Source organism: Numenius arquata, chromosome 2, assembly GCF_964106895.1.
Source record: "Numenius arquata chromosome 2, bNumArq3.hap1.1, whole genome shotgun sequence".
In the NCBI taxonomy this organism is placed as follows: domain Eukaryota; kingdom Metazoa; phylum Chordata; class Aves; order Charadriiformes; family Scolopacidae; genus Numenius; species Numenius arquata.
Genome location: NC_133577.1, coordinates 26,306,257 through 26,333,526, shown reverse-complemented (window position 1 = coordinate 26,333,526; position 27,270 = coordinate 26,306,257). Strand labels below are relative to the sequence as shown.

General features: G+C 35.4%; 1 protein-coding gene across 1 annotated transcript in view; it reads right to left on the bottom strand.

Annotated features, from left to right (window-relative positions):
- Positions 1 to 27,270, bottom strand: part of FMN2 (formin 2) — a 164,026-nt gene that overhangs the window by 56,883 nt on the left and 79,873 nt on the right. Inside the window, exons 10-15 of the mRNA XM_074161579.1 lie at positions 13,786 to 13,847; positions 6,014 to 6,105; positions 5,734 to 5,863; positions 4,635 to 4,781; positions 2,705 to 2,764; positions 2,403 to 2,523 (exon numbers count right to left, since the gene is read on the bottom strand). Of these exons, the coding sequence (XP_074017680.1) occupies positions 2,403 to 2,523; positions 2,705 to 2,764; positions 4,635 to 4,781; positions 5,734 to 5,863; positions 6,014 to 6,105; positions 13,786 to 13,847 (612 nt within the window). The remainder of the gene's footprint in view (positions 1 to 2,402; positions 2,524 to 2,704; positions 2,765 to 4,634; positions 4,782 to 5,733; positions 5,864 to 6,013; positions 6,106 to 13,785; positions 13,848 to 27,270) is intronic.

Genomic DNA, 27,270 nt, shown 5'->3' with positions numbered 1-27,270 from the left:
TCTGGGTGAACCAATACCCTGCTGCCCCATTGTACTAAGCATGATATCACTGTACATGGTTTGCAGGTTATTTGAAACTAACATGTACAGAATATCCTTAAACTGGTGATACTGTCTCCCATCAATGTTATGTGCAATTTTCAGTTTTTCAGTGATAAAGAACAAAGCAAACACCCCATCCCCACCCCCCAAATGGTGAAATCCTCTCAAGAAATCTTCCATCTAATTACTGATGAAATTTGTCCAATGTTACAGTCCGCATCTCACTATAAAAGTGGAATACTTCATGGGCATCTATTTCTACATCTTTAAAGTCACTGATAATCTGTATTTCCCAGGAATACTCAATACTTTTATTCTCACTGATTTCAAAAGGAGAGGATCATATTTAGGATTTTGTCAGAATGTGCCCAACATCCTACAGCCTTCTTCCTGCTCAGTCATTTAATGAGGCACTTGCTAGCTCTAGTAACTCATAAGGTTCCAGATGCATGTTAGTAAATCTGGTAGTGTACTTAAACTAAATGCAGAGGAAACCCACTTTGAAGTAATTTTATCCATTCAACTAAAACTTGTACTCTATTTAAAAAACTTGGCTATTCTGTCTCACTGAAAGCATTACAACAACTAAGCTATTGGAATACTTAGAATTTTTAGTGAATGCTCGTCATAAAAATTTTTTAACACAAATTATTTTCAATTTAGGGTGACACTTTTCTTTGGAAAAGAGAGCCAACACAAAGCATTTTGCATCACTCAGGGCTGATAAAGTAATGAATGAGATTGCAGACTGGTATTGAAATTGCCGCTTCATATCCAGGAGAGGATGGAGAAGGAGGCCAATGCTGTCCCCAAAAAGTTTGTACTAAAGGCAATAGGGAAAGAGGGATGGTGTCTGCAGTCATTCTTCAGTTTCATTAACTATAGACCAGACTGACAGCAGAGACTCCAGTCTAAGGCCTGGACTGGAAACACAGAAAGAATTCAACTGCAGTCTGATGGCAGAGCAAAGCGTGTAATTTCCATTTTTACAGAATCCTCGCTTTGATCACTGCACAGTGTGGATTTTTTGCCCAATAGATTTATGCCTGTGTGAAAATTTCAACCTTGATCTAAAACTATTTAGCCTTTTGTCCATATAAAAACATTTTTGGTGAACTTGTGAGGAATAGTGTCTGCCCCTGTGGATGTTCGTAAACACGCACCTGAATTGAAGTACCTTTCTTCAATCAAACCTAAGCATCTTTATTCTCTATCTGCAAGCTTGGAGATCAGCCCTCAGATAATCTAAAAGTTGCAAGAAGCATAGAAATAAATGTTCATGGCTGAACTCCGAGATTTTTGCCCCCTAGATTGTTTAGGGCACCAAATGGACAGTGCTGCAGTTCACTACTCGGTATCACACTAAGTGACCTTGATACAACTTTAAATATTACCTCTAAATGTTTAAAATAAATTTTAAAACATCCAAACAGAAAGCTTGAGAGAGGCAAGAAGGGAAGGTCAGATATCATTTGGGAACCATGTTATGGTTTTATTTTAAAAAAGAACCTTCCATTCTAGGTTGTTCAGGGATTAACAGGGTTTACCAAACCATCCCTTGGTGTCTAGATGCATGGCATTCAAAATCAGCAAGGCAACAGAAATATAAAGTTCATTTCACTTTTTGATTTGAATTCTTCTCTCCAAGATTTAGCATAATGATACATACCTGGCCAGTCTGGCAGAGACTTTTAGCAAAAATTTTGAAGATCATGGATATCAGCCAGCATTTGTGCAAATTGTACTCTTACTTATCTTAATAACAGTGGGAAGTAAGGCACTGAAGTTAAGAAATGTTATATATGCAATACATATTCTTTAATTAAGTCTAGCAAATACATCTTACTTTAAGCTTGTTGAGTTCATTTAAAGAAATCATTCCACAAGCTTGAGAAAAAAGTACTTCCTTTGCATATTATTTTTTAGTAAAGTCAGTTGAAATAACCTGTCTTCAAGAACATGCCATATATTATCTGCTAGATAGTATTTGGACCTGATTATCAACCTTTTTTTGTCATGGACATGGTTCAACACTCGGCGGTTCTTTTTATGGTGAAAGACTTGTTGAAATCAGTTTGAAAAAGATAAATGAAATTATTTTTGTTTGGTTTTTGAAAAAAAAGGTTTAACCTAACTGATTTGATGTTGTTTATTTTAATAATCTCTTCCAAATTATCAACAGTAAATAATTATTGCTTAAATGGTCATGAAAAAGCAAATTAAGGAAACGAAATAATAATTGAGGAGTCAAAAATGTGTAACTATTTCTATACTATCATTTAAGTTCTCAAAATGATACAAACACTATCAGCAGGGATATGCTGGTAACATATAGTTAGCACTTAATCTAGCGTCAGTACCTCGCAAATCTTTCTTCATTTTGCGGAGATCTTTTTGAAAGTCTTCAAACTTCATTTGTGAAGCCTGGAAGAGATCTTGTGGGTCTGGAAGAGGAAAGATGCATTGTTCTTTTCCAGCATCCTGACAAAAACACAAATCAACAGTTACATAGTGCTCCTTACTTTTTTATATGCTAAAATATATAATTGAAAGCACAAAGAATGTTTGTGAGCATTTCTTCGTCTTGTACAACAGAAGAGTGAATTTAGTAAGTTGATTTTTTAAACCTGAATTTAAAAGAGCAAAATTAATTCTCACTCACCTCATCAAAATTACGCAAATAGTATGAGACAATGTAAGACAGAAGACTTCTGCTGTTGTCCTGTGTAGTAAAGAATAAAGTTTGCTGTGTTACTGAAACTAACTGAAAAAAATTTCAGAAGTTATAATTCAAGTAAATGAAATATTTAGTGTCAAGTACAGAAAATACTTTGCTGATTTGGTGCCTTCAGTAAAAAAAAAACAAAACAAACCCAAAACCAAACCACCAACAAAAACCCAACCAAACAAAACCCCAACACACAGAAATACCGTTTAATCATAACAGTCATGTAAGCTACTCCTGATTTTTGAAGTTTACCTAATTGTAATCTGTTTCCTTACTTTTTGAAATTTCCCAAGAAAGAAAAGATAAATTGTTTCTGGGTTCATGTGTGCAACTTGTTTGGCAACATTCAGATCTTTTTATTAATCTATAACTATAACCAAAGTAAAGTTTAATTAAACAATGTTATTTTTCTAAATGAAATTTTGGCACTTTGGGGTGTCTTTGGGACAACTTTCTCATTGTTTCCCTTCTGTAATCTCTGTAAGGAAACTTCAGAAGAAAATCTTTGATTTGAAGGGGATTTTTGACAGAATTACACTTTCAGATAGTTTCAGAAAACTATTTTTTAAGAACTTTTCTGACTGATCAGTACCAAATAAACTGGTGTATCTTGCAATAGCAAGGTTAACAGTCATAACATTTCCAGCAAATTATGTACTAAAGACCTGAATCACCAAACCAAATTTAGCATGCCTAAACAATCTACCAAGCCAAGTTCTAAAAGTTGTGATGCATCTGGAGTCAACCAGAAGGTTGAGCTAAAGTAAACTGCCCCAAAACACATTGTACTAAGGATTCATTCACATCATTACTCCCTTGGCTTACCAAAGAAACAAGCATGCCAGAATGAAGTTCCTCCTTCCCTTTAAAGACAAATGGTTGACATGGTCTCTCAACTCAGGGTAAACAATAGTCTGCTCACATTACCTAACCCAGCAGCTAAAGCACATATATTTAGCGAGTGACCAAGCAAGGAAACAAACCCTTCTTTTTCCTGCCTCTTTCAGAGTAGTAGATCTTCACCATGATTCCCTAAGTAGACATAGGGACCAATTTAAAGTCCCATGAATTATTGCTATAACCTTCCCTCATACCATGTGCATATTCAGATGAATCTTTTCATTATAGCCATAGAGACTCAAAGATTATTGTTAACCTGTAAACAAAGCAGATATTTGAATACAACCCCAGTCTGAATAACTGAAGTCAAAAAAGTGCTGGTAAGACACAAGCTGCAGTTTAGCACTATGCAAGAAACATTCTCCTTACTCAGATGACTATACCAGACAAATCTTAAATCGAAAATGTCTTGCTGTGATTTTTCTTTACTCAGGTGGTTCTGTGGTCCAGTGTGAAATACACACTCTGCAATCACGATGTATATAAATGATGAATTTTGGGTTATCCCAAATGCTTAGGATGTCTAGTCAATCATTTTCAGGAGTAACTTTTTTTTTTTTTCCCCTCACAAACATTTTGAATCAGCATCGAATCATAGTTAACTTTTCTTTTAAAACTGCTTCCAGTTCTGTAACAAACCTTTCACAGGTAGGATCATAGTATTGCTTCTGAATACAAGAAAAATTAGAACTATTCGGTGTATCAAAAGTCAAATACATACCAGATTAGGAACTAAGACATAATTTAACATATTTTTGTTTGTACAGCAATAAAAAGAGATGGTTCTTTTTCATATTTCTACATAAATACATCCTACTCTAGAAGTGTGATCAGTTAAGTATAAAGTATAATTCCTCTTGAAATGCCTTCATAATTTTCACACCATTTACTTGGAAATGGAGACAAAGTAATTTTCTGAGAATTTAACATTCTCAGGCCTACAGGAAGTCTAGAATCAACTTACACTGCTCTTGACATCTTTTAATTTTGGCAGGATATCTAGTCCAAACCCATCAGCTTGTCCCCGTGTCCTGTTTCCACCATTCATGTAATTTCCAAAGGCGAGAACCAAACCCAAGACCTGCATAACTCCTGACCCATTTTTCAATGTCTACAAAACAGAAAGAGAAACAATTCCCTGTTCAAACTCATAATATTTACTGTTAACAATGTTACTGACAAGCAGATTTGTTGATACTGTGTTTAGAAATAATACTTATATAGAGGCTCAAATATGGGAAATTTAAAACCTTCTACTGCAACATGTAGAAGTAGAATAATATTAATATGTATTTTGTTGTGAATGAAGAATTTTATCTCCAAAATGGATACTTAGGAAAAAATAATAAGAAATCTATACAATATTATCAGAGGTGACCTGTTAAGAAAAACAAAATAGTAATTCCTTAACTGATGCTGATATGATGAACAGTATATTTAATTTAGGAAGAATTCTGCAGTAAGTTCATAAAAAACCCAACATGGAATAATACAAACATTTAATCAATAAAATTAAACAACCTATTAAAATGGCAAAACAAGTAAATAAAATATTTCAAACAGTTTTCAGTTATGAAAATACTGATGAAACCTGCATTTTAAAGCCAGGTATTTGTTTTGCATAGGACCACAAAATTCCTGTAATCTTCTAGCTACAGACATTGCTATCTAACTGATTTTAGATATCAGAGATATTATTGAGTTGCACACTTCCAAAACCCAAGCAAACACAAGGTGGACTGAACTCACATGCACTTGGAAAAGAGTGATACAGTCACTGTGACGAAGGAAGATTTTGCTTTTACAAAAGGAAAAGGTACTCTATTTTCTAGAGACTGATATACATTGATGGCAAAAAAAAAAATGATACAGTTCAGTACAAAAAGCTAATCTTAAAATTCACTTTGATGTTGAAGTACAATCATGAAACATTCTATTCTACTATCCTTCAGGTTTAATGAGTACTTAAAGTAAATAAAGAGAAAACTTTTGAAATAGGAGTACAACTGAACAAGATTAAATATCAGAAATATAGCTCTACCTTTTCACAGAGCACCACCTACCTCACAGAGTTTCTGTAACAATTCAAGTTTGCGACGGATTGAACAAATGCTTTCTGAAAATGTTGATTGGAACAGGATGCAAAATACACGTTCTGAAAAGTTGGGAATTAGCGAGAGCTCATAGAGGAATCTGTAGGAGTGATTAAAGAAAATTATATGGGTCACTGCCAGTAGGTACAGTATTTTTTTTTTTTATTATATAACATCTCTAAATAGTTTACTATAGCAGGGAAAGTTTTCTGAAGTTGGCAAAACTGTTCTTTCATAAGTATGTTCTTACTGTTCCGGCTTATCCAAAGACTTGGCATTTTCTTTTTCCTTGGATGACTTGCTATGCTTTTCTATTTTTTCTAATTCATCTGATTGTGCTCTCTGGAACAAAGGAAACAAAGTAATTTAAAAGTGTTAATTAATAACCTAGTCAATCAGATAAATATGCTCTTGTAAGAAATCATCTCCATAGTTTTTTCTTTCCCTTCTAGCATCTGTTTATGAAAAAAATACTTTGTCCATAGAGTGATTTGAAGTATAGCTACATCTGATGGAAAACAGAACACCTTCCAGATATTATTGACTACTAGTAATCTGCAAAAGATTTATCCATTCAATCATGCACTGAAACAATAATCTTCATTCCCACTCCCTTTTCTTTGGCTGTTTATAAAGTCTTTGGATCAAGGAACTCTTGTTGAGTTGTATTTCTCCTTCCAAATATGTTTGGTTGCATTTGAATGCAATCTGATCTTCAAATATATATTTAAATAATGTCTTTTTTTAAAACTAAATGAAAATACATTTATATTGTTTACTGCAATTTAAATTTTATTTGGTATTTGGAAAACGCTATGGAACAACAAAAAATAGTTGATTTATAATGGAACTATGTTACATACCATAATACAAGAGAACTACTGCATACTTCTTTGGAGTAAAATGATTTTCATTTTTACCTTAATAAGCCAAAAAAATTACATGTAAACTGCCTAGTTTCTTGGAGAACCCTGTGGTACATTGTGTGGTTTTTTTCTTCAATATTCCAATCAAAAGAAACATAGCTTCACTTCTTTCTGTGCTCCATGCTACAGAGAAAATATTTTTTCCAGTTGCAGTATTGGAAAATGGAATGGCATGGAAAGGAACAAAAGTTGAATGGAAATTTCTCCTTCTGACCCTTCTTTTGACATTCACGGCAGTTTTCAAAACAGATTCAAAACATGAATCTGTGCAAGCATGAAAAAAGCATGAAAAAAATAAAATGGTTAGAGTTGGAAGGGACCTTAAAGATCATCGAATCCCAACTCCCCTGCCATGGGCAGGGTCACCTTCCACTAGACTAGGTTGCTCAAAGCCCCATCCAACCTGGCCTTGAAGTAAATATATCTGCGTTTATTCCTTTAAGAAAACACTACACACATTTTCTAACTTACTCCACCACAGAACTTGAAGACAACAGTGGAAAATTAAATTCCAGCTACTTAAATAACGCCAAAGCAAAAGATAGACTGTATCTGAATTCTTTCCTGCATGCTTTTGTACAATTAGCAGAAGAGGTATGGAACTATCTCAAATCATACTGCCACAGCTCCATCAGGAACCTGAAACCAGAAAGTCAGGTTTGGACAGTTCTTCTGAGGTTGTTGAACATCTTTTCATGTGAAGAGGGAGAAAATACTGATGTGAAACAGAAAGATGAAGAGATTGAAGAGTCACTCAGAGCAAGAGCACTTCAGAGTTTCTCTGATTACTTCAAGAAGTCTGGAAATGACTGCAAGGCATTCTGTCTTGAATACCACACATCCTAATATTTAGCCAGCACTTCTGTGGATGCTCTTCAAGGGTCATCTTCTCTGAAGTAGACTGATCTTATCTATTAAATATTCCAACAGACAGGAAATACTGCAAACATTTTTTTTTTTTCCTCCAAGCAATAAACTTTATTCTCAACACTAAGAAATTATAATGGTAGTAATGTCTGTATCACAGATCAATAGAATAGTTGAGGTTTGAAGGAACCTCTGGAGATGATCTAGTTGAACCCTCTGGAACAAAGCAGAGGCAGCTAGAGCAGGGTTGCTCAATATCATGTCCAGCTAGGTTTTGAATATCTCCAAGGATGGAGACTTTGTGACACTCTCTAGGGAGCCTGTTCTACTGTTTGGACACCCCTGTAGGAAAAAAGGTGCTTCTATTTTTAAATGGAATTTCCAGTATATCAATTTTAAGAGGTCCATTACTTCTTGTCTTTATGCTAGGCACCACTGAGCTTAGCTCTGTGTTCTTTACTCCCCCCTCCCCAATCAGGTGTTTGTACATACTGATAAGATCCCCCTGAGCTTTCTCTTCTCCAGGCCGAACAACCCCAGCTCTCTTAGCCTCTCCTAGTATGATACATTCTCCAAGCCTTTAATTATCATCATGGCCCTTCACTAGACTCTCTCCAATATACCCATGTATCTTGCACTGGGAAGGGCAGAACTGGACACAACACTCTAGATGTGGTCTCAGCAGTACCGAGAAGAAGAGATTAATTAATTCCCTTGACTTGTTTGATCCTTCCTTGACCTGTCTGTGTATACTGTACCATGCCTTTCTCAGTTAACAAGGGCTAGGCTGAGATTGATTTACCAGGTTTTAATTTTAGTATACTGGCAGTGGCCCACCCACAGCACCTAGTTTCCTGAATTCCCTACCCTAGTATCACTTCAGGGTGAGAAAACAAACTTGGGGATTTATCCTTCAAAGGGATTTTTTTTTTTTTACATAAAGTTTCTGTCAAGGCAGGCATGGGACATTTGAATATAATTACAGTAGTAAATTTTGCTCGTATAATTCTATCCTGAGGAAAAGGAAATTGTAAAGATACTAAGATCAGAAAATTGTATCCATTTTCAATTGTAGAAGACTCATCTGCTCACGGGTTGAGAACTAGGAAAGATGCAACTAACTGCAGAAGTTTCCACTTAAGTATGGCAGGCACTGTAGAGGAGAAAGATGCTTTTGGTTTTGTGTCAGGGAACAGGTGTAATCTAGAATATTCTTATCAATGGAGAGTTAAAAGAAAAAGAAATTTTCCATTTCTTTCAAATCAGTAAAAAAAAAACCACGTATCAGCAATGGGTGAAATCGACAGATTTTAGAAATTGGAAGAATGCCAAGAGAGGTAGTGTTGTTCTAGTGGTCATGTCATCACAGCCATGAAGGTCTAGGTATGTAAATGACATGCCTTTGTAGGAAGATCTATTTTACTTATTCAACTTACACTTCAAAAAACTAATGGAGTCAATTTACACTTGTAAATTGTGAAGGAGGTTTTTTTGTAAAAGTAAATGAGTTTTCTCACTGACAGATTTTAAATTAAGTTTTATTATTTCTGACCAATCTCTAAACTATATTCTCTTCTGATAAACCAAAAGGAAATAACTTGAAATTTTTTTCATAATAGTTAAAGAGGAGAAAAATATTTTAGCAAGGAACATAAAGCTAAATGGTTATTTGCAAATTCTTTAGAATAAATAGCGAGAGTACGCTTGCTTCTGGTCGTCTATACAGTGAAGTATTAGAGTGCTTATCACAGCATTCATGTTCAAGCTGTTACTGCCTCTCCACCAAATCCATGGGCAAAGGTTAGGCAGACTCACTATTCCTTATTTAAGTCAATATTCTCAGATTGTGTGTGCAAAGAAGCAACAACTGGCAAAGATGCAATGGCTAAACATGATCCACTCATGGGTAGACCTGAGCAAAATTCAAGAGATACGGTTTACATTCCACCAAAATCACAAGGTCTAAGTATATGGTGCAAGTTCAGAGTCAAAGTTTCAAGTCCCTAATTTTGGTTCTGGTATCCAGAATTCTGATTATGTGTATTTTAAATTATGATAGAAAAGAAATAAGGCTTATGTGCCTTCTGCACAGGTATTATTGAGGTTTATTTTTCAGAATTTTTAACAGCTTTATGGTTAATATTTATCTATTCTCTAATTTGCAGATGGATAATAAGAAAAAGCTATTCTATTATCCTCCAACATTTGTGTCAAGAGAGAAGACATTCAGTAGATGCTTGTAATAAGTCATTAATCTGATTGCATTAGCACCTCTTTGACTGTCACTGCTATTTATTTCCTCTAATTTTAGCTATTACTTAGCATCATAAATAGAACAAAGTAGTATAATATACCAGAATTTGATATAAACTATACCTACAACCAGACAGCATAAATCTGATAGAAATTACTGCAAAAAAATACACTGCTTCAGTTTAACATTTCCCACTTTTGCCAGAGTTTAAACTTATGAACTTTGGTAAGACAAATACAGGGTAAGGACCTTTTTTCCATTTCACAATATAAATCTAATATTTCCTCATTATTTTTTTTTTACCCTTGGAAAAGAACCTTAGCTCTGAGTTTAGATCAGTTTAAATGTATGTAGGTATTTTAATTTTTGGGTGGATTTTTTTCGTCAGCTTGATTTTCAAAGTTAATGTTACATATTTCAAAAACATCGAGTGACTTGTCTACAGAATATTGTCAAAAGTAACAGACACAACAAGGATATACAGAAGTACCCAGATTAATAACAACTTTCATATTTCTTGGAAGCTGGGTCATGCATCAGAAGTCAGGTACAGTCTTTGCAGAAAAAAATTAAGGCATTGCATTGTAATTGCTGGCTTTTACAAAATCACAAGAAATAATTGAGAAGAAGGTTTTAATCCTTGTGGCAGAGCTCAGGCATGCACTTCACAATTCTGGGGGCCTTTTGCCCTTGCAAATGGCATTTTTAGGTTTTTGAAAGCACTAACTTAAGACTTTTAAAGATAGAGACAGTGTGGACAATTTACCAGCAATCAAATTAAGAAAGTATACACATTTCATTTTGAGACGTAAAGAGATTTTAAAAGAACAAATCCATAGAACAAAGATAATCCTTTGATATATTTTTTAGCCCATTTTTATACACTTATTTTCACAATATAGTGAAAACATAAGAAGCAGGAGTAGACTTATCTTGTTTCAGTGATATTTTAGCTACAAATCAGCTGCTAAGAGGCAACCTGTTTTCAAAGTATATATTCAGTTATTTGCAAGTAAGTACATTTCTCATCACAACCAATATGGCCTAACCACATATAGCAAATTGACAACTCCACTGAATTTTATCTACCCTCTCCCTCTCTGATTATAGCTGCCATCAGAAAGCATTACTATTAGGGAGTCCGTAAAAGCACATTAAGTATCTGCTCCACATACAGTTTTATCTATTTAGACTCTCCTATTAAAATTTTCTAGATCTTAATACATAGCTGATTATCAAACACATATTTAAACAACTTTTTATAAAGCAAACTATATAACCACATGTGAGGAATATGTGACTGTACCATACAGTGCTGCAGTAAGAAAATCCTCACTTCATGCAATACCACTTAATACTATTAAATAAATTATTAAGGACTTGGGTCTTTGGTGGGGTGTTGGTTTCTTTGTTTATAAAAAGTCACTAAGATGTATACAGTAACTTTGTGGTTTAACAAGACTTTAATTCCTCAGTAAACAGGAATTGAGCCCTGGGGACTGTGGCTTTTGAAATTAGGGTGTGTTTAGGTTTGGAGACTGCCCAAATTTCATTCACATTTAAGAAGGGAAAGCACCATGCCAGACATATGCAATCAGAAAAAAATGATTACATTTTGAGGGAAGACTGTAAAACAAATGCTCCCATATGTTCCATAGAGATCAAATAGAAAGGCTGAGAACTAGTACAGTGATATTTAAACAACAAGCAAAAAAAAAAATCTCAATCCAATAAATAAACCCTAAGCATTAAAAATTAAGTTAATACCACAAAGTAGCCAAATGAGGCAAAGTTACCCCCTCTTACAACACAGGATGAGGCTGAGAAATAGGTAGGACTCAAACATGCCAGGCTCTCTGGCATGGGGATACCACCCATTGCTTACACTTTTTTTTTTTTTTTTTTTGAACGATTTTGTTATAATTAGTGAAGCTACCAAGGGAGGCAAGTGCAAGGTCTGATGTAACCAAAGAATGAAAGCAAAAGCAAAAACAGAAAATAAAGTTCAATTAAAAAAAAAATGCTTTTTTCAAGACACAACTTTATCAAACAGAGGATGCAGGATTAAAATTCAGTTCCTATTTTGAAACTCTCTCCAAATAAACTGCGGTCGGGTTTTTTGTTGTTGTTGTTTCTTGGGGTTTTTGTTGTTTTTTGTTGGTTTTGGTGTTTTTCTGCTGTCTTGTATCCAAGGAAATATAGTGATGAAGTTGGGCTGATCTGTCTTATATTCAAAGCAAAGAAATATATTATAGTAATTCTAACTTTTTGAGTCTTGCCTGAGATTAACATATGGTATTTTCCTCAATCAGGACAATATTTCCTAGAAATTTTCTGTAGTATGTAGTGAAGGTAATGACAAAAGGAACACAATGGTATTTGATTATTTCAATGAACTGCAAATTTACAGGTAATCCATTATACTTGAACTGAAGTATATTGGAGATGACATTAAGAAAGCATTTGGAATGTATCCTATAAGTACATTAGCCACATAGGAGGGCTATTTTTTTAAACCAAAATAAAAAAGTCTAATGGAATATAAAAGAGGGAAGTATGCAAGAACTGATCATGAGGGCAGTACCCGTTCTTCCCACAACAAAAACTCTCACAATCATGCATATGCAATACATAAAACTACTTCAATTTTTTAAACACTAAAGAATGTATGGAATGGGATATATCTGTGCTGTGTAAGCGAGCAGATTAAAAATAATGCAAAATAAAAATAACACAGGCAAACCAGAAATGCTGTGGCATAAGGATAAGAAGTGTTTAACGATCTGGGAGTAGTTACAATAAGCTTCCCATTTGACCATTATCTTCCTGCGCAATGTTGAGTGAGTTCATTCTTCATGGATGAAATAGGAGTAGAAGTGCTTCCTAGTTCTTGTTAGATTTTTGGGTTTCGTTTTGTTTAGCTTTTTGTTTTTTCTATAAAGTGGACTAGAGCTTACTATCTCTCTCTCTTCAGGCCCTAAAGTGGATTATTTATAATAAATTTCAAAAATCAACAAATCATTTCAAGTAGGCCATAAAAAGCTAGAGTCTAAAACCCAAAAATCTGAAAGGTATAAAAGTAATTAACATATTATCAAAATTATAACCTCAGGGAAACAAAAAATCCAATACAATAGCATACATTGGCCTTCAATGCCATTCTGTGGCTCACAGTTTTATATGTCTGATTTTCAGGTTCTTTGGAGGGTAAATATAGAGCCTCTTTGCTCTTTCTGAAGAAGCCTAGCCAGACCTCCACGTGTTCAGGCAATGTGCTCGGAGAAGGAACTAATGCTCACTGGCCTCAGCTGAAGACAGAAACATGCTTCCGAGATCCAATTTTTTGATTTTTACATGTAACTGACTTTTTAAAGTTTTAGAACATGCCTGAGTATATTCTGAATCCCTGATTTTGCATACCTAGTGGTCAAACACTCTCTGATGATTAGTACCAGACATTTATGAAGACTCTGGCAGTTTATACTACTTTTTATTACATTAACTTAGAGCAAACCTTTTCCTTTCAAAAAGTTAATATTATTTTGGAGGAATCCCACAGTTCCACAAATGAAATGATTGCTGTTATTAAAACTTCCTTTTTTTTAATTGAATAACATTGTTATATTAGTGAAGTTACGAAATTAAACCAAAGACCTGGAATGCAAGGTCTAATATCTATTGACCAAAGACTGTCCCACCCAAGAAGAAAAAAAAGGAGAAAAACCAATTTCTGTTTATTCATTTAGAAGGTGATTGCGTTACTTATATAAAAATGTATGCAATATATGAAACACACAATGGCAGTTAAGACAATTTAAATGTTTATCGTTAATTTGATTGCTTTAGGGAAAATAAAGTCACTTGAAAACAGGACACATTCTACAAGCTTTCTGAATATTACTTAGGCAAACCAAAGATACCTTCACATGGACCTACAGTATTCCTACATTATATGGACTTCCTCTGATTACTCACATTCTCATACAGGGCTTGAAGGGTCTCTAGGTCAACCACAGAGTTATCCAAGTTCACAACAGCTATAGAAAAGACAAAAAACAAAACAAAAAAACAAAACAAAACAAAACCAAAAACCAAGAATTAGTTGTCAGGATGATAATCCAGCTGTGAAAGAAAGACTGAGCACAATACCCAGAAACAGTTTTTACGACCCATTGGTCATACAGCTTAAGGGTTTTAACTTTATTAATGCCTTGACTACTGCCGTTCCTAAGACTATGGGCTAGAAACCTGGTAGAGCCAGGTGTCAACTGTTAAAGAATTCATCTCCCTCCCCCCAAACACACCAACACTATCCCACGAGTATGGCCATAGCCAGAGATCAGAGATAAGCTTTACATCAGACTTTCACGGTCCGACTGAAAGCATTGTAAAAATTTGTAAATCTGTACCACAGCCACACACACACACTCACACAACAAAGCTCATTCCTGTCACTGGTTGGCTTCAGTCTTAAACTGATTTATCCATAAGTCAGCCAGTTAACTTCAAGACACCTGACAAGGGTCAAGTCTTCTATGCACTAAGCCGACAGGTTTAGTACAGATACAAAATATGCCTTTCCTGTTCCCAACCAATTCTGGCGCCACACACATACTGTATTTTTTCAGTGCTAAAAAGCCAGTTCAACAACACAGAGTGATTTCCATCTACCCAGCCTGGACAAAAGAAAAAAAAATCATGAAGAGTGGCACACTTTTAGGAACACAACCCTGGCTCCTCACGCATATTAGGAACATTTCACGAGGCACAGGAAATGTTTGTGCAAACTAGTGAAAAATTATTTTCAGCTAATAAAAAGAATTATTTTTAAAATAGTATTTTTCAGTCTTCCTCTTACATATGTTTTGCAAGCACACCGACCTTTAAATGAAAAGCCAGATAAATCCAGCCTTGCTCATCCAGATTTTAAATCTTGAAAGAAATTCAGAATGTTGGATTAGAATGTATATAATGGTAATAAATTATTTTTATCACACTATAGCAGTATTTTTCCCATTTTGCCCTTCGTTAATTTGTACTCTTTTTTGTAATGGGCTCTCTGCGTGTGTACTTGTACAATATGTAGAAAAAAACCCTTAGGCAAGACTAAGTTAGGAATTGCAATGTTGATCAGGAATAGAAACCCAGCACTAGGTTAGTTTATGTCCTATAAATCCATGTCCCTAACTGTCACAGAGAAATTTTCTGTATATGCCTAAAGACTACAGACAATATAATTCAAGCTCATTTGTTTCCAATCACTCTAAAGCATTTAGAGATACCACTCTGGGTCTGGGACTCATCATGTTTCCCCTTTACAGGCCTGAGACATAGTTTTAGTTACAGTATAAGAAAATTATAAACAAAGAAGTGTTGATCTTGATTGAACTACGCAGGCTACACTATCTCTAAGCAGGGCATAAAGCTAAATTGTAGGATGGAAAAAAAATAATTAGGAAATTATTTAATTTTCAGAAAAAATATTTTAAAAACCCCACAACCTTTAGCAGAAAGCAAGAGAATCTGAAAGATCATGGCAACGTAACAGTTAACAGTTCAGGAAGCAACAGGTTTTTTGTTTTGTTTTGGGGGAGGGGGTGTATGCAAAAATCTGCAACTAATTATTTGGGATATTTTAAAACTCAGGTTTTTTTCTCCCCGCCCACCTCCCCGCCCTGAGTGTAGTAATTGTTGCAACAGAGATTTAAAGATGCCCTCTCAACAAGGTAATGTAGTATGTGTTGTATTTGATAATCCCTGTTGCTCAATAGGACTATTTGCATGCATAAAATATGCAAAATTTGCCTTGTAGAACTGAAGACTAAAATTAACTTGCAAACAGAAAGTGGGTCAAGATTGGTTTGAGAGCTTTACTTTAAGACACATATGTCAAAGCCTATATACAAACAGCTTTATTAAAACCAGGATATATTATGAAACTCAGTTTGTATTATCTCTACATTTCATCATTCTTACGCTTACGCAATGTTTTCATATATGAACACACTCACAACCCTTCAACTGTTTATTTTGAGTTGTGGCTGTCTCCTCCCTGCTGCACCCCCCTCCCCTTCCTTCCAGAGACTGTTCACTCCTGCACTAAGAAATATGACATAAGTTCCTGCTCTGACTTTTGCTCAACATTAAGATCACCCATGGATTACTCAGGGAGCAATAGAACACTTTTGTTTGAATGCTTGCAGGAGATAAGAGAATGCCTGGCAAACAGAATGGTGCCAGGTCTGTGTACTTTCAACAAAACAGGTATGCAGAAGAGTGTACATACTTCAGGGAGCTGCTTAAGACAAATCAGTCTGAGACAAGGACTGGGAGAAATTAGATCCTAGTATGTATGTTTCAAATCTCCCCCTCCAAAGACAAATATATTTCTATATATTTCATCTAAAGATGTATATGTCCATAAATAGCCCTCTAGCATCCCACTAGGATTTTTTGATGTTCACCATAAATTTGGTCCCCCGACTCTTAGGAATCAGGAGATGAACTTCTGTTCTTTTGTGGTACTGCAGCATTGTCATGCAGAGCATGAGAGTTCGCAAAATAAATCATGACTGTTGCATATTTAATTCCATTTATCTAGACCATTTGAACTGATAAAAACAATGATGGTTCCTTATGCAGCCAAGTGTACTAGCTAAACATGCTTCCTCCCTACAATCAGCATGACTACACAAATTTCTAACCATATGTGGTGGCAAAATAATGAAAAATATAGATAAACATTAATTTCCTCATATGAAAATATTCTGAACTATGTTATAATTCCAGTATACTTTGATGAAAACATCTGGAGAAGGGTTTATATTAGTCTTGCAGTCACTGGATATTTTCACCCATGTCTCTATGTTAGAAAGTGATTTTTTTGTTTCAAAGTTGACATTGCCATTTCCTGATCTTGATTACTATGAAGCAACCTTTAATAGCCAGCACGTCATCCAGCCTTTCCAATATGTTTGTAAAGACAGCTGTGAAGAATATCTGTTGGCTTTTACTGTAATAGAAACAACTTTATTTTACTTACATCAGACTCAGGCTTTTAGTTCTTACCTTCAAGATTTCATAGTTCTGCTATTTTCTTTCATCCCTATTGCCACTGCTGCCAATAAAACCAGCAAGCAAGCACCAGTTTCAAGCCCTAGTACTGTAAAATTACTCAATGTACATGTATATAATTGTTTGTATATACACACAGATGTAGAAATGATTAAATCAAATTTGAATCAAGTATGCCCAGATACACACACAAATATGCACAGATAAAAATACCAGGAACTACAAACCAATGACTTTTTTTTAAAGTCAACAGATGTTTACAGAAAATCAACGCAGTAAAAAGAAGGTTTGAAGAGCAATCGCAAAGGGTTGCTTGACACTATAAAGGATAGAGAAGGGGAAAGAAGATTTCAAAGGATTTATAGCCAAAATAAAGGCTTCAGGAATCTCTTGTCTTTCTACAACTTTCCTGATATTCTCATTGTTTTTGTCATTATCTACATGGAAATTTAAACTGGTATCTTTGGGACAGAAATTATATCTTTCCTATGCAAATGCAGAATATAGAGATTTTAGCAGAATGGAAGAGTTTCCATTCCATTCTGTATTTCTACAATATAACTTGAATCAAAAAAAAAAATTACGCAAACTCACAATAACAAATCCAACTTAGATACTAGTTTCAAAATGGAAAGACAATAAAAATATGCAGAGAAACAAAGACTTACTATTCTTACTAATATCAATTAATTTGCAAGTTTGGCTAGGCACCTTAAAAGATACTTGATGTGACAGGAGGATAATCATGTTGCTAAAACACAAGTGAGATTAGTATAAAGCACACAACTATATTCAGAGGCATACTGGAACTCTGGGAACAGATGGACCTTCTCCCATATACACAACAGCCAATTTAGAACATAGACGCAACTTAGGAAAAAAAACAAAAAAACACACCAGCAAAAAAACAAACACCACAAAAAAAACCAAACCCAACAAAATGAATAATCACCACCCGCATGCCTTTGGGGAAACACAGTATGTAACCAAGCCACCAACGAGATCAAAGTTTTTGCCATCAAATATAATCCTGAAGAAGAAATGCATGAGAAAGCACCAACAGGAAGTTGGAGGATGTACAGTGTGTTCTCATGAAGACTATAAAAGGAAGTAGCTGCAATTTTTTAATTGTAGGACAGATCATTACTGTTGATTATTCATATATCTAGGAGCATGCAAACTACCAGCTACCACTAAAACAAAATTGATAGGCAATACAGACATGGCAAACCTACACTTGCCTGAGGCCGTTAATCTAAATCCACCAATAGTACCACTTACAGAAACTGTACAACTTCCTACATCTACCCAGTGCTTGGAAACTCTCTTCTGTTTGCAAGTCCAAAACTCTGGAATTTCCTTTTAAAATGCAAAGGCCAAAATTCAGGATTTCCCACTGGGTAGAATTTCAGGAAGAAGAAAAAGAATTATCAACCTGATCCTTTGAATCCAAATTTTATGTCATAAAACTCATTAGCACAATCTCACTTATGAGTGACTTTCAGAAGAACTGGTTTTCAGTCCAAATCTTGGTCTATGTCTCCCCTTTTCTCAGGGCAAATCACATTCCATCTCTCTGGCCTTTCCAAGTACGCTTCCTAAGCTTTTCTGTCTCTAGACTTCATCTACAAGTGTGTGTGCTCTTCTGGAGCCCTCCTAGAAGCATTGCTGTCTCCCCAGAAACTGACTGAGAAATTTCCAAATCTTACTTTTCTGATAACAGATTACAGTTTAACTCCCCATAAAAAAAGCAGTAGCTGAAGCAAAACCACCTCAAATTTGCAAAAGGAATTTTGAACCAATCCTGCTGTACTCAGATCCATGCTTCAGGGAGACAAACCAGCAAACCACCCATCCAACTTCTTCATGTTGATTTCCACCACAACTGACTTCTCCCATGATTCTCTAAAACCCAAGCAGTATCACTCCAACAGGCCACTCCTTTTTTCCTCTTGCACATCTTTGCCTCTTTGCCTTCACATCTGATCTCTTTCTCCAGAAGACCACCAAGAGTCTTTGCAAGTTTTCACATCTCCTCTGTCAAATGGCAGAAACAGCTACTTCAGCAAATTACAAAGGCAGACTGACTCTTCTTCACTGAATGAAGGATCTCCTACAGCAAATAATCACAGTACATTTATCGCACAGTTCTGTGTGGGGTACAGATCTGGGGGCTTCACAGCTGTTCTGCCCGTCATGTGACTCTAGCACGCAAGACTAGAGGATACTGAGAGGTTATAACTTCCATGGTACCGTTTCCTAACTTCCATCCCCAGATAATTCTGCTCCATATTAACAATTAAACCATCTACACACCAAGAATATTACTCCAACTTGAAGAGTGAAATAAACAGAAAAGGTGTCAACCCGTCTTACAACAAAAATGCACTTTCTTCTAATTAATAACATTATTATTATATAGATACCATAAGCAGTACAGTCTCAAAATTACTACATAATTTTGAAGCAGAACTGTAGCATTAAGTCATTCAACCTTCTAAAATTCTTTCAAGTAATTGTACTTGAAATACTGATTAGACATATTCATTTTCAAATATCTAAAAAGATACTTGGAAGGAAAAAAAAGCACATGAGTAGATGAGTAAGTCAAATGTATCACACTGTATGAACTTCCTTGAATGATCATTTCTGAGCTAATGAAAAAAAATAGCTGCTCCAAGTAGAAGGTACAGGTAGTAAACTTCAAATGCTCAAGACCCAACATCATCAGAAAACTAACATACTGGCAAAACCTTAAGCAATGGGAAATTCTGATGCAAGAAACGCAGACAGTATATAGCTTGATCAACTTATTAAATGTTTCTGACGACAAATTAGAGAAAAAGAACAAATAAACTTGTTTGTTTGGTCAATGAATCCGGAATGGAAGCCTTCACTGACAGATGTCTTTGGAAGAAAACGCAAGAAAACCACACATGAAAATACTAGCAAATCAGAAAAAAAAGTCTCCATGTAGACATTATCATCAGGTTCCTCAGAATGATTGACAGCTGAACTGCTCAAATCATAAGTAGAAGAAAACACATCTGCCTCAACATTGTCATCAACAAAAGAGCCAAGAGAGTCTTAGAAGAAGATGCAAGTGCAGTGGCTTCCTTTGCTGCTATAAAGATTCTGGTATGATCAAGCTACCTGTGAAGTAAACATAGATTTTAATCCAACCTAATATTTATTTTTAAAAATCAACTGAACTTCAAAATTCACAGACCTTTATTGCAGTCTTTTATTAGTTAAACAGGAAATACACAACTTCAAAAATCGCTATCCTTTGGTCTCTCCCCACCCCACCCTGCCGTGTGAGCTTATTGGCATCATTCATCTAACACAGCCTACTGCACAAGGTAATGTTTTTATCTGTGATACTTCCAAACACTTGACAATTACTGCTATTTTGTTGGGATTCTTCTTTATCTCAAATAATAGAAATGTGAATCTCTTCTCTTAATGCAGGAAGTTAAATCCCTAATAGGCCTCTTTGAAATCAATGTTATGTTTATATAAATATGGAAAATACAATGGTAGAATCAAATGTCCCTGTGCTAATGAAAACTGCACCAAAACAGAAAAGAATCATGACTGTGTAAGTTTTAAAGATTCTCAGAAAGTAAGTGAAATAAAAATTTTTAAACAGGACTACCTGGACTTGGACTTACACAACTTGCAGAAAAAACCCTGTTGATAACAGGTCGGTAGGGGAGGTCTGCACTGGGTAAAGTTAGCATAACTGAAAACAATTTTGTATTATTGCCTACCTGCTTGCCCTCAGTACCTTTGTGATATGTTTATCTATTAGCAAATACTCTAACCTTCTCAGGATGGAAACTTTAAAGTGCACAAAGCAAAATGGAGATTGAATCTTCAACACAAGTACATACGGCATAGATCAGAGGCAAGAAACAGCATTTTGAACTGCTTGCACACAGCTTTACTGTGGCAGTAATTCACCTTGATCTAAAGCTTGTGTAAGAATCCAGAACAGTATATAAAATTTCCAAGCAAAAATCATGGATTAAGCTTAGCCGTTGCTTTAGATTCTTTTTAAAAGACTTAAAATTTTTAAATAACTCCAAGGACATGCAGTCACATTTCTGGGAAGCAATAAAATAAGAATCAATTAAGTATGAATATGCATTTGCAAAATTTAACGTAACAGGAATAGAAGATTTCATCAAAAAGAGTGAATCTTTAGGATCGCTTTTTGTACTGATTCTTCTCTTAAAAACACAACTAAATTTTTTAGAGATTTGTCCTTATCATTCCTATTTCCTAATGTTGTGTTTCTAATATATAGTGATAAAATTGTATCATTAGAATTTTTTTACAAACATATAAATACATACATACAATAAAATATATAACTAAATTTTATATATAGCTATACAAAATTAATATAAACAGTTGCATTACATACCTTTCAAACAATTGCCTACTATGTTAAGGACGGCAGTGTCTGATTACGTGAAGTCTAACTTCATACACCTATACAGTTTGTTTATAAAAAGTGTGCAAGTTCAGTTCTTAGAGAACAAATATATTTTGTTTGACTCAGTATGTCGCCTTCTTGTCTAGGCAGGAAAAAAAAGTGGAGACCAATGCTGTAATCCTTTCAGAACAAAATGTTTAAATACAAACATGATTGCCATTGTAGACTGTTTAATTTAGAGAGATTGTATTTCAGTTCTGGTTTTGAGAGGTTTGCTGATTTGACTATAGAGAGTACTTCAATGCTTATCTTAATTGTTTAGATAAGATTTGTTTGAATTTGGCAGGTGAAAAAACCGTGGGTGTGGGATATAGGAAGGTTGAGAAAAGACTGGCATTTTACCAGATTATGCTTATTTTAAACTATAGTGTGTAGAGCAGCAAACAGTCTGAATGAACCTGCCGGAGGTTGGTCTTCAGAGAGTGAATTTGAAGCGCAAGATTGACTGGCAGGACCCAAGATTTTCAACAAACTGGAAAGGATTACCATGATAACTCTCCAAATGCTACTTAAAGCTTAGCATTCTACACAATAAAAATGACACGACACATTTAAATAAGTTTTTTAAAAAAATAAATTGTGCTTTATGCTTATAGTAGGGGGTTGTTGTTCTCTAGGCAAACTTTCTATCCCTTAAATGTGTTTTAAAAGTGTTTCAAGAATAAGATTTTAATATAAAATTAATCACTGACATATGGATATATTTTACATGTAATAAATTCTGTTACATAAAACTACAGCTATAAAAAATCCCAATGCTATTGGCTTTTCCTTCAATATCAGCTTGTCCTAACCTTTTTCACTTTCTGGTTAAGGTGGTATAGCATGCCACAGGCATTCCATTTAGAGGTTCTCAAAATGAAACTTGTCATAGCTATCAACTGTATCACTTTTGGTAGGGAGACTACTACAGTTTTAGTTATAAAAACAAACTACACAAACACATCAGCTGCAAGGCACATATGCAGTAGATCTGACATTGTGTATCAATCGGTCTCCAGACAGATATGATTTATAGCTTTGTATTCATGAGTCAAGTGAAATAAAATTTGGGTTTCCCATGTGTTAGACTTATTTTAGATCCACATAGGCTCTAATGCTTTTCAATATGTATTTCAATGACATCATGTTCGTGAGTTCCACAGGCTAATTGTGGTACCAGCTATGGTGTAACCATGACAGTTAAAGGAATATACAAATCAAACTTTGCAGAACAAGGTAACATCTCTTACTGAGATTCTAACGTCATAATCACTAGTGGGATGCTAACTTTTTCATATGGGATGTCTGAATTACTTGCCTTACTCTGTGATGCTGAGCAGCTCTAAATAGTTCCAAATCTTTTCATGTTCCTTATACACATTCCAGTCTTTAATCATTCCACCATTGAATCTCTTATTTTTTTTGCCGTTATATTTGTTTGAAATGAAGTGACCAGAATTCATCCTTCATAATAACGGCAAGGATATGCCAGTTTTAAACAGTTACATAGCACTCCGCATATTTATTTGATAAAGTTAGCAGGGTAGATACCAAACATAGATTTTTTCCAAAAAACATATTCTCTACATTAAGCAGATTAGTTAGGATCTTTTGTGCTCTCAATTTATCCATAGTTAGTATACAGTTAATGGAGTTCCAGGTGTGTCCAGTTGGCAATTTAGAATATTTACATTAAATTACTTAAGTGTCAATACTAAATAAGTTAACAACTGCCTAACTCATAGATCTGAAAATTTAATGGCTCATGAAACACTATCAGAAGGGAGAGTATCTTAGGCTTCCATAGGAATCTGCTCTCCATTTACTGCAAATAAATATATCTATACCAACACCAAAAAGAAATACATTAAAAAAAGTTACTGATCCTAAGTGAAGTCCATGCAGCAATGCTAATAGGGGAGCTGCTCTTTCTTGAGCAGACTCGACTTACCCAAAGAACTGTCTTGATTACACTCTTAGTAATCATGATCAATAACTAATGTGAGACTCCTTGTCTCGCAAGGACAGACTAGAAGAGTCAAAACAATTTTTGGACTAGAGCTGTAGCTGGTGGAATATGAAAGAGACCAACAAAGAAAATAGCAGAATAACCTCAAGAACTTGTCTTTCTGTTTAATTGCTTGATCTATTTAGCTTATACAGAAAAAAAGTTAAGAGGCAACCTGATTACAGTTCTTACGCATACCTGCATGAGACGATATCTGAAAATAGGTGGCTCTGTAATTTCACAGACCAAACATAGGAAAGAATGAAGGATGTCTGTAAATTAATCTGGCAAACTCACTACACAAAGAATATTTTGAGTGTTAAAAGTGAGTGCAATGAACCTTTTGAACAATGTTTCATGGGATACATTGACTTCATCACTTAAAGTATTTGTATGAAATCCTAGACTCACCAAAATAAATGGCAAAACTATCAGTGACTTCAAAGAAAGCAAAAGGTTGAAGGGTCAGAATTTCAGCTGGAACTCAAGATCATTTATACTGCTAAAATGTTCGTATTTATATAGACTAATAGCTTAAGGCAGAAATTATAAGACAATATTACATGACTTGCCTTATTTAGCAGCCAGACTAAATGCTTAGAATGCTCTTTCTAAAAATCTGGGATTGAACTGTGTGTTTGCCCTTTGCTGTGTCCCTCTGAAGTTCTCTACTAGTCTTCTCTAGTGTCAGCAAGCCTAAATAAATTTACACAGACTACATGGAATGTAGCTACCTTTTGATGATCTACAACAGAAAGTATTCGAAGTTCTTTCAGCCATGAAGACATACACGGTCAGTCAGAAACAAGCTTTCCTTGGTTATGGTTCAAGCTAGCCAGTTGTGTATGATGATATCAGTATCCATAGCAGTAGAGCTAGTTACAGGGATTCAGAAATAAAACAAAGCAAGTCCCTATTTATGTATAAGGGAGGTACAGTCCACTGTTGCAATCACAAGTCAAAATACAGATTTTCTTTCTCAAGAATTACAAACACAAAACATTTGAGAGGTTTCCTTTCAAAAGCAAATTTCCTTTTCTCTCTGTCAGATGGCAGTATCTCACTGAAATAAAATTACATATTCTCAATTTCTTCTCCAAATAAATTTAAATTTTTTTTTGGCACAGTGGAGAGCAGTTTAGATGTAGCTCGATATCCTACATGCCTGCTGAATCTGAAGTATGGATAAACACCAGGGATTTCATCATACTAACGTATGTTAAGTCTTTCATCAAATATTCTGAAGTTACAGTATTAAAGAGCTACAGATGCTAAGAATATGATGTAATGATCTTGTGATATTTAGCCCATGTTCTAAGAGTGGTGGGATTATGAAAATAAGGCAAGAAGATTTTTGGCTAGGTAGATGACAGATGACATATTTATTAATTCAAATCACAATACTGTGATAACTGAGGGCAGAAGGATGTGTGTTTATGGTTTAAGTTCCATCTTTTTTCATGCTCCAAAGTGTTTCTCAAAAGCTGGTATTAATAATTGAAGGAAATAAGGGCTGGGATTGCAACAAAACCAAATGCTGGATATGTGGAAAACCAAAATATATACATTTTAAGAAAACAAATAAGAAATATTACTTGGAATCACCTATGTGTATTTATTTCAGTATCATGACTGGATTCGGCTTACTGCGGACTTTAAGATTACAAGAGACAGTCTATATTGCTTCAGTTCAATGCCACTGACCTATATTTTGTATCAAGGCAGCTAAAGCAACCGCAGCTTCTCTAAAATCAGAAAGCATGTTACACTGAAATAGCGTCTAATACATACTGCATGAGGAGATTTCCTGTGGAACAGCAAAACAACAGAAATAACAGATCTTTCAACATCCAGGGATCACCACAGAACAAGAGAAAAAAAGAGAAAAAAATAGGAGAAACCTCATAAAGCGACAGGTACAGGAACACTGACACAATGGCTCCAAGCATGGGAAACAGCATGCTCTCAGATTAAATGTTCCACAATTTTTGCAGTAGAAAAGGATTTTCTAACATCTAACCATAATTTCGCCCACACCGGTTCCTATACCCTACCATGGATGATGGACGGATACAGCAAACAAATCACTCTCCCATCTTTGCATCATCCTTTCTCTTCCTTACACTCAGAACTACTTTTTCAAGGTGGCTGTCACTGGGTGAGAAGCACGCCGAGAAGCAGCGCCTCAGTCAGAGCTGGAAAGCGGGGCAAAGCCACGGAGGTGGAGCACCCCGCCCGCCCGACGCAACCAGCGCGGCGGGCTCCGCTCTGCCGCCAGCCGGGCCGGCGTCTCCCGGGGCGGGGGCGCCGAGCTCCCCGCGGGCGGCGGCAGCACGGGCCGCTGTTGCCCCCTGCTGCCGGGAGCGGGGACCCGGCGCGTGCGTGGCGGGAGAGGTGTGCGGGAGGGGCTGGCGCGGCCCCGCACACGGCGGGGATGGAGGGGTATAAACCTCCGGGTATGAACGGAGGGAGATCAGTCGGCAAAATGACCCCGATAAGCAGAGCTCAATAGATAAAGTGCAGGCTGCGTATATGGTGCGTTTCCATACAGTTTCCAGGTATATCTAACATTCGCAATGGGGAAATTTATATTTATTGACGGATTTAATGGCTGTTCCAAATGTAACAGAAGGACAATAACCAGTGTGACACTAATAATATAAGGTTGTATATGGTGCCATAATTAGTTATTGCAGAAGAGTGACAAGGAATACAGAAGGAAGCATGAGTCAGTTAAGACAAAGCAATCAATTGTAACAGATCCCTGCTGAGGGAGTTCATGGCTAAATAGAAAAAAAACCCAGTATTTTACCTTACTACAGATCACTCATCAAGCACATTAATAATGACTTCTAAATGTAAAAACTTTAAGATAATAGGCAACATGGAAAACATAATAGCAGGTAGTTTAATCTGTTAAGTATATTTTCAAGACATCTTGCAGAGTTTAAATTTTAGGATATTACAATTATTACTCAAAGCAACTAGGCAGAAATACCAAAAGAGGAGAAGCAACCCTTGATTTACTTCTGCAAAGCGTACAAAACAGTTTGAAGACACAGTAGCAGTCTTAAAAGAAATTTCTTTGTAGGACAGGGGAAAAAAGATTTTTTTAAAATAACACCATAAAATTAGACTTTACAAGGAGAAATTACATTAAAATGAGAAGTCAGTTAAAAGAAAGCTTGGAGCTGAGAAGGAAGTTTACAGACGCTACATTAAAGGTTCAGAGAAAAAAAAAAAATATATAAACCATCAACCTTTTTTTCCCACTGGTCTTTTCATATCCCCAATATTCCTACTCCTCAAACCCATATACATGATTAAACATAAGAGCACAGAGAATACCTGTAAATAAAACATACTCTTCAAAAAGTGGAAATTGGCCAAAGGAAATAGAAAAGCAAAGAGTCTTGTAAGTTCAGTAGAAATTGGACAAGAACAAAAAGGTCTAAACCCAACTTGTCAAATACACACATCAGACATATGAAGCCTGACAGGAAACAGTTGGACATACCAATAATCTGGCTGTGAAAAGAGCACAAAAGAAAGAGAAACAGAAAAAGTTAAACAGAGTGTTTGTGTTAGGACTCACAACCACAGAAAAAGTCAGAAAGGTTCTCAGACAAGTTCTATACTTCTCGAGTGATACATTTTGGGCACCGTCTCAAATTGAGACAAGTTTCAGAACATACTAATGCAAATTTTAAAAGGATTCCCAAGGTGATGCTGGAAACTACAAACCAGTCAGTCTGACTTCTGTGCCTGGAAAATATCTATGTGCTATATGGAATAACAGGTCTTTTAAAGAATGTATAGATAAACCAACATAATGAGAAAGAGAGGTAGCCTGTCATTTTGTAGTAGACACAAGTATCAAATGAAATAGTAC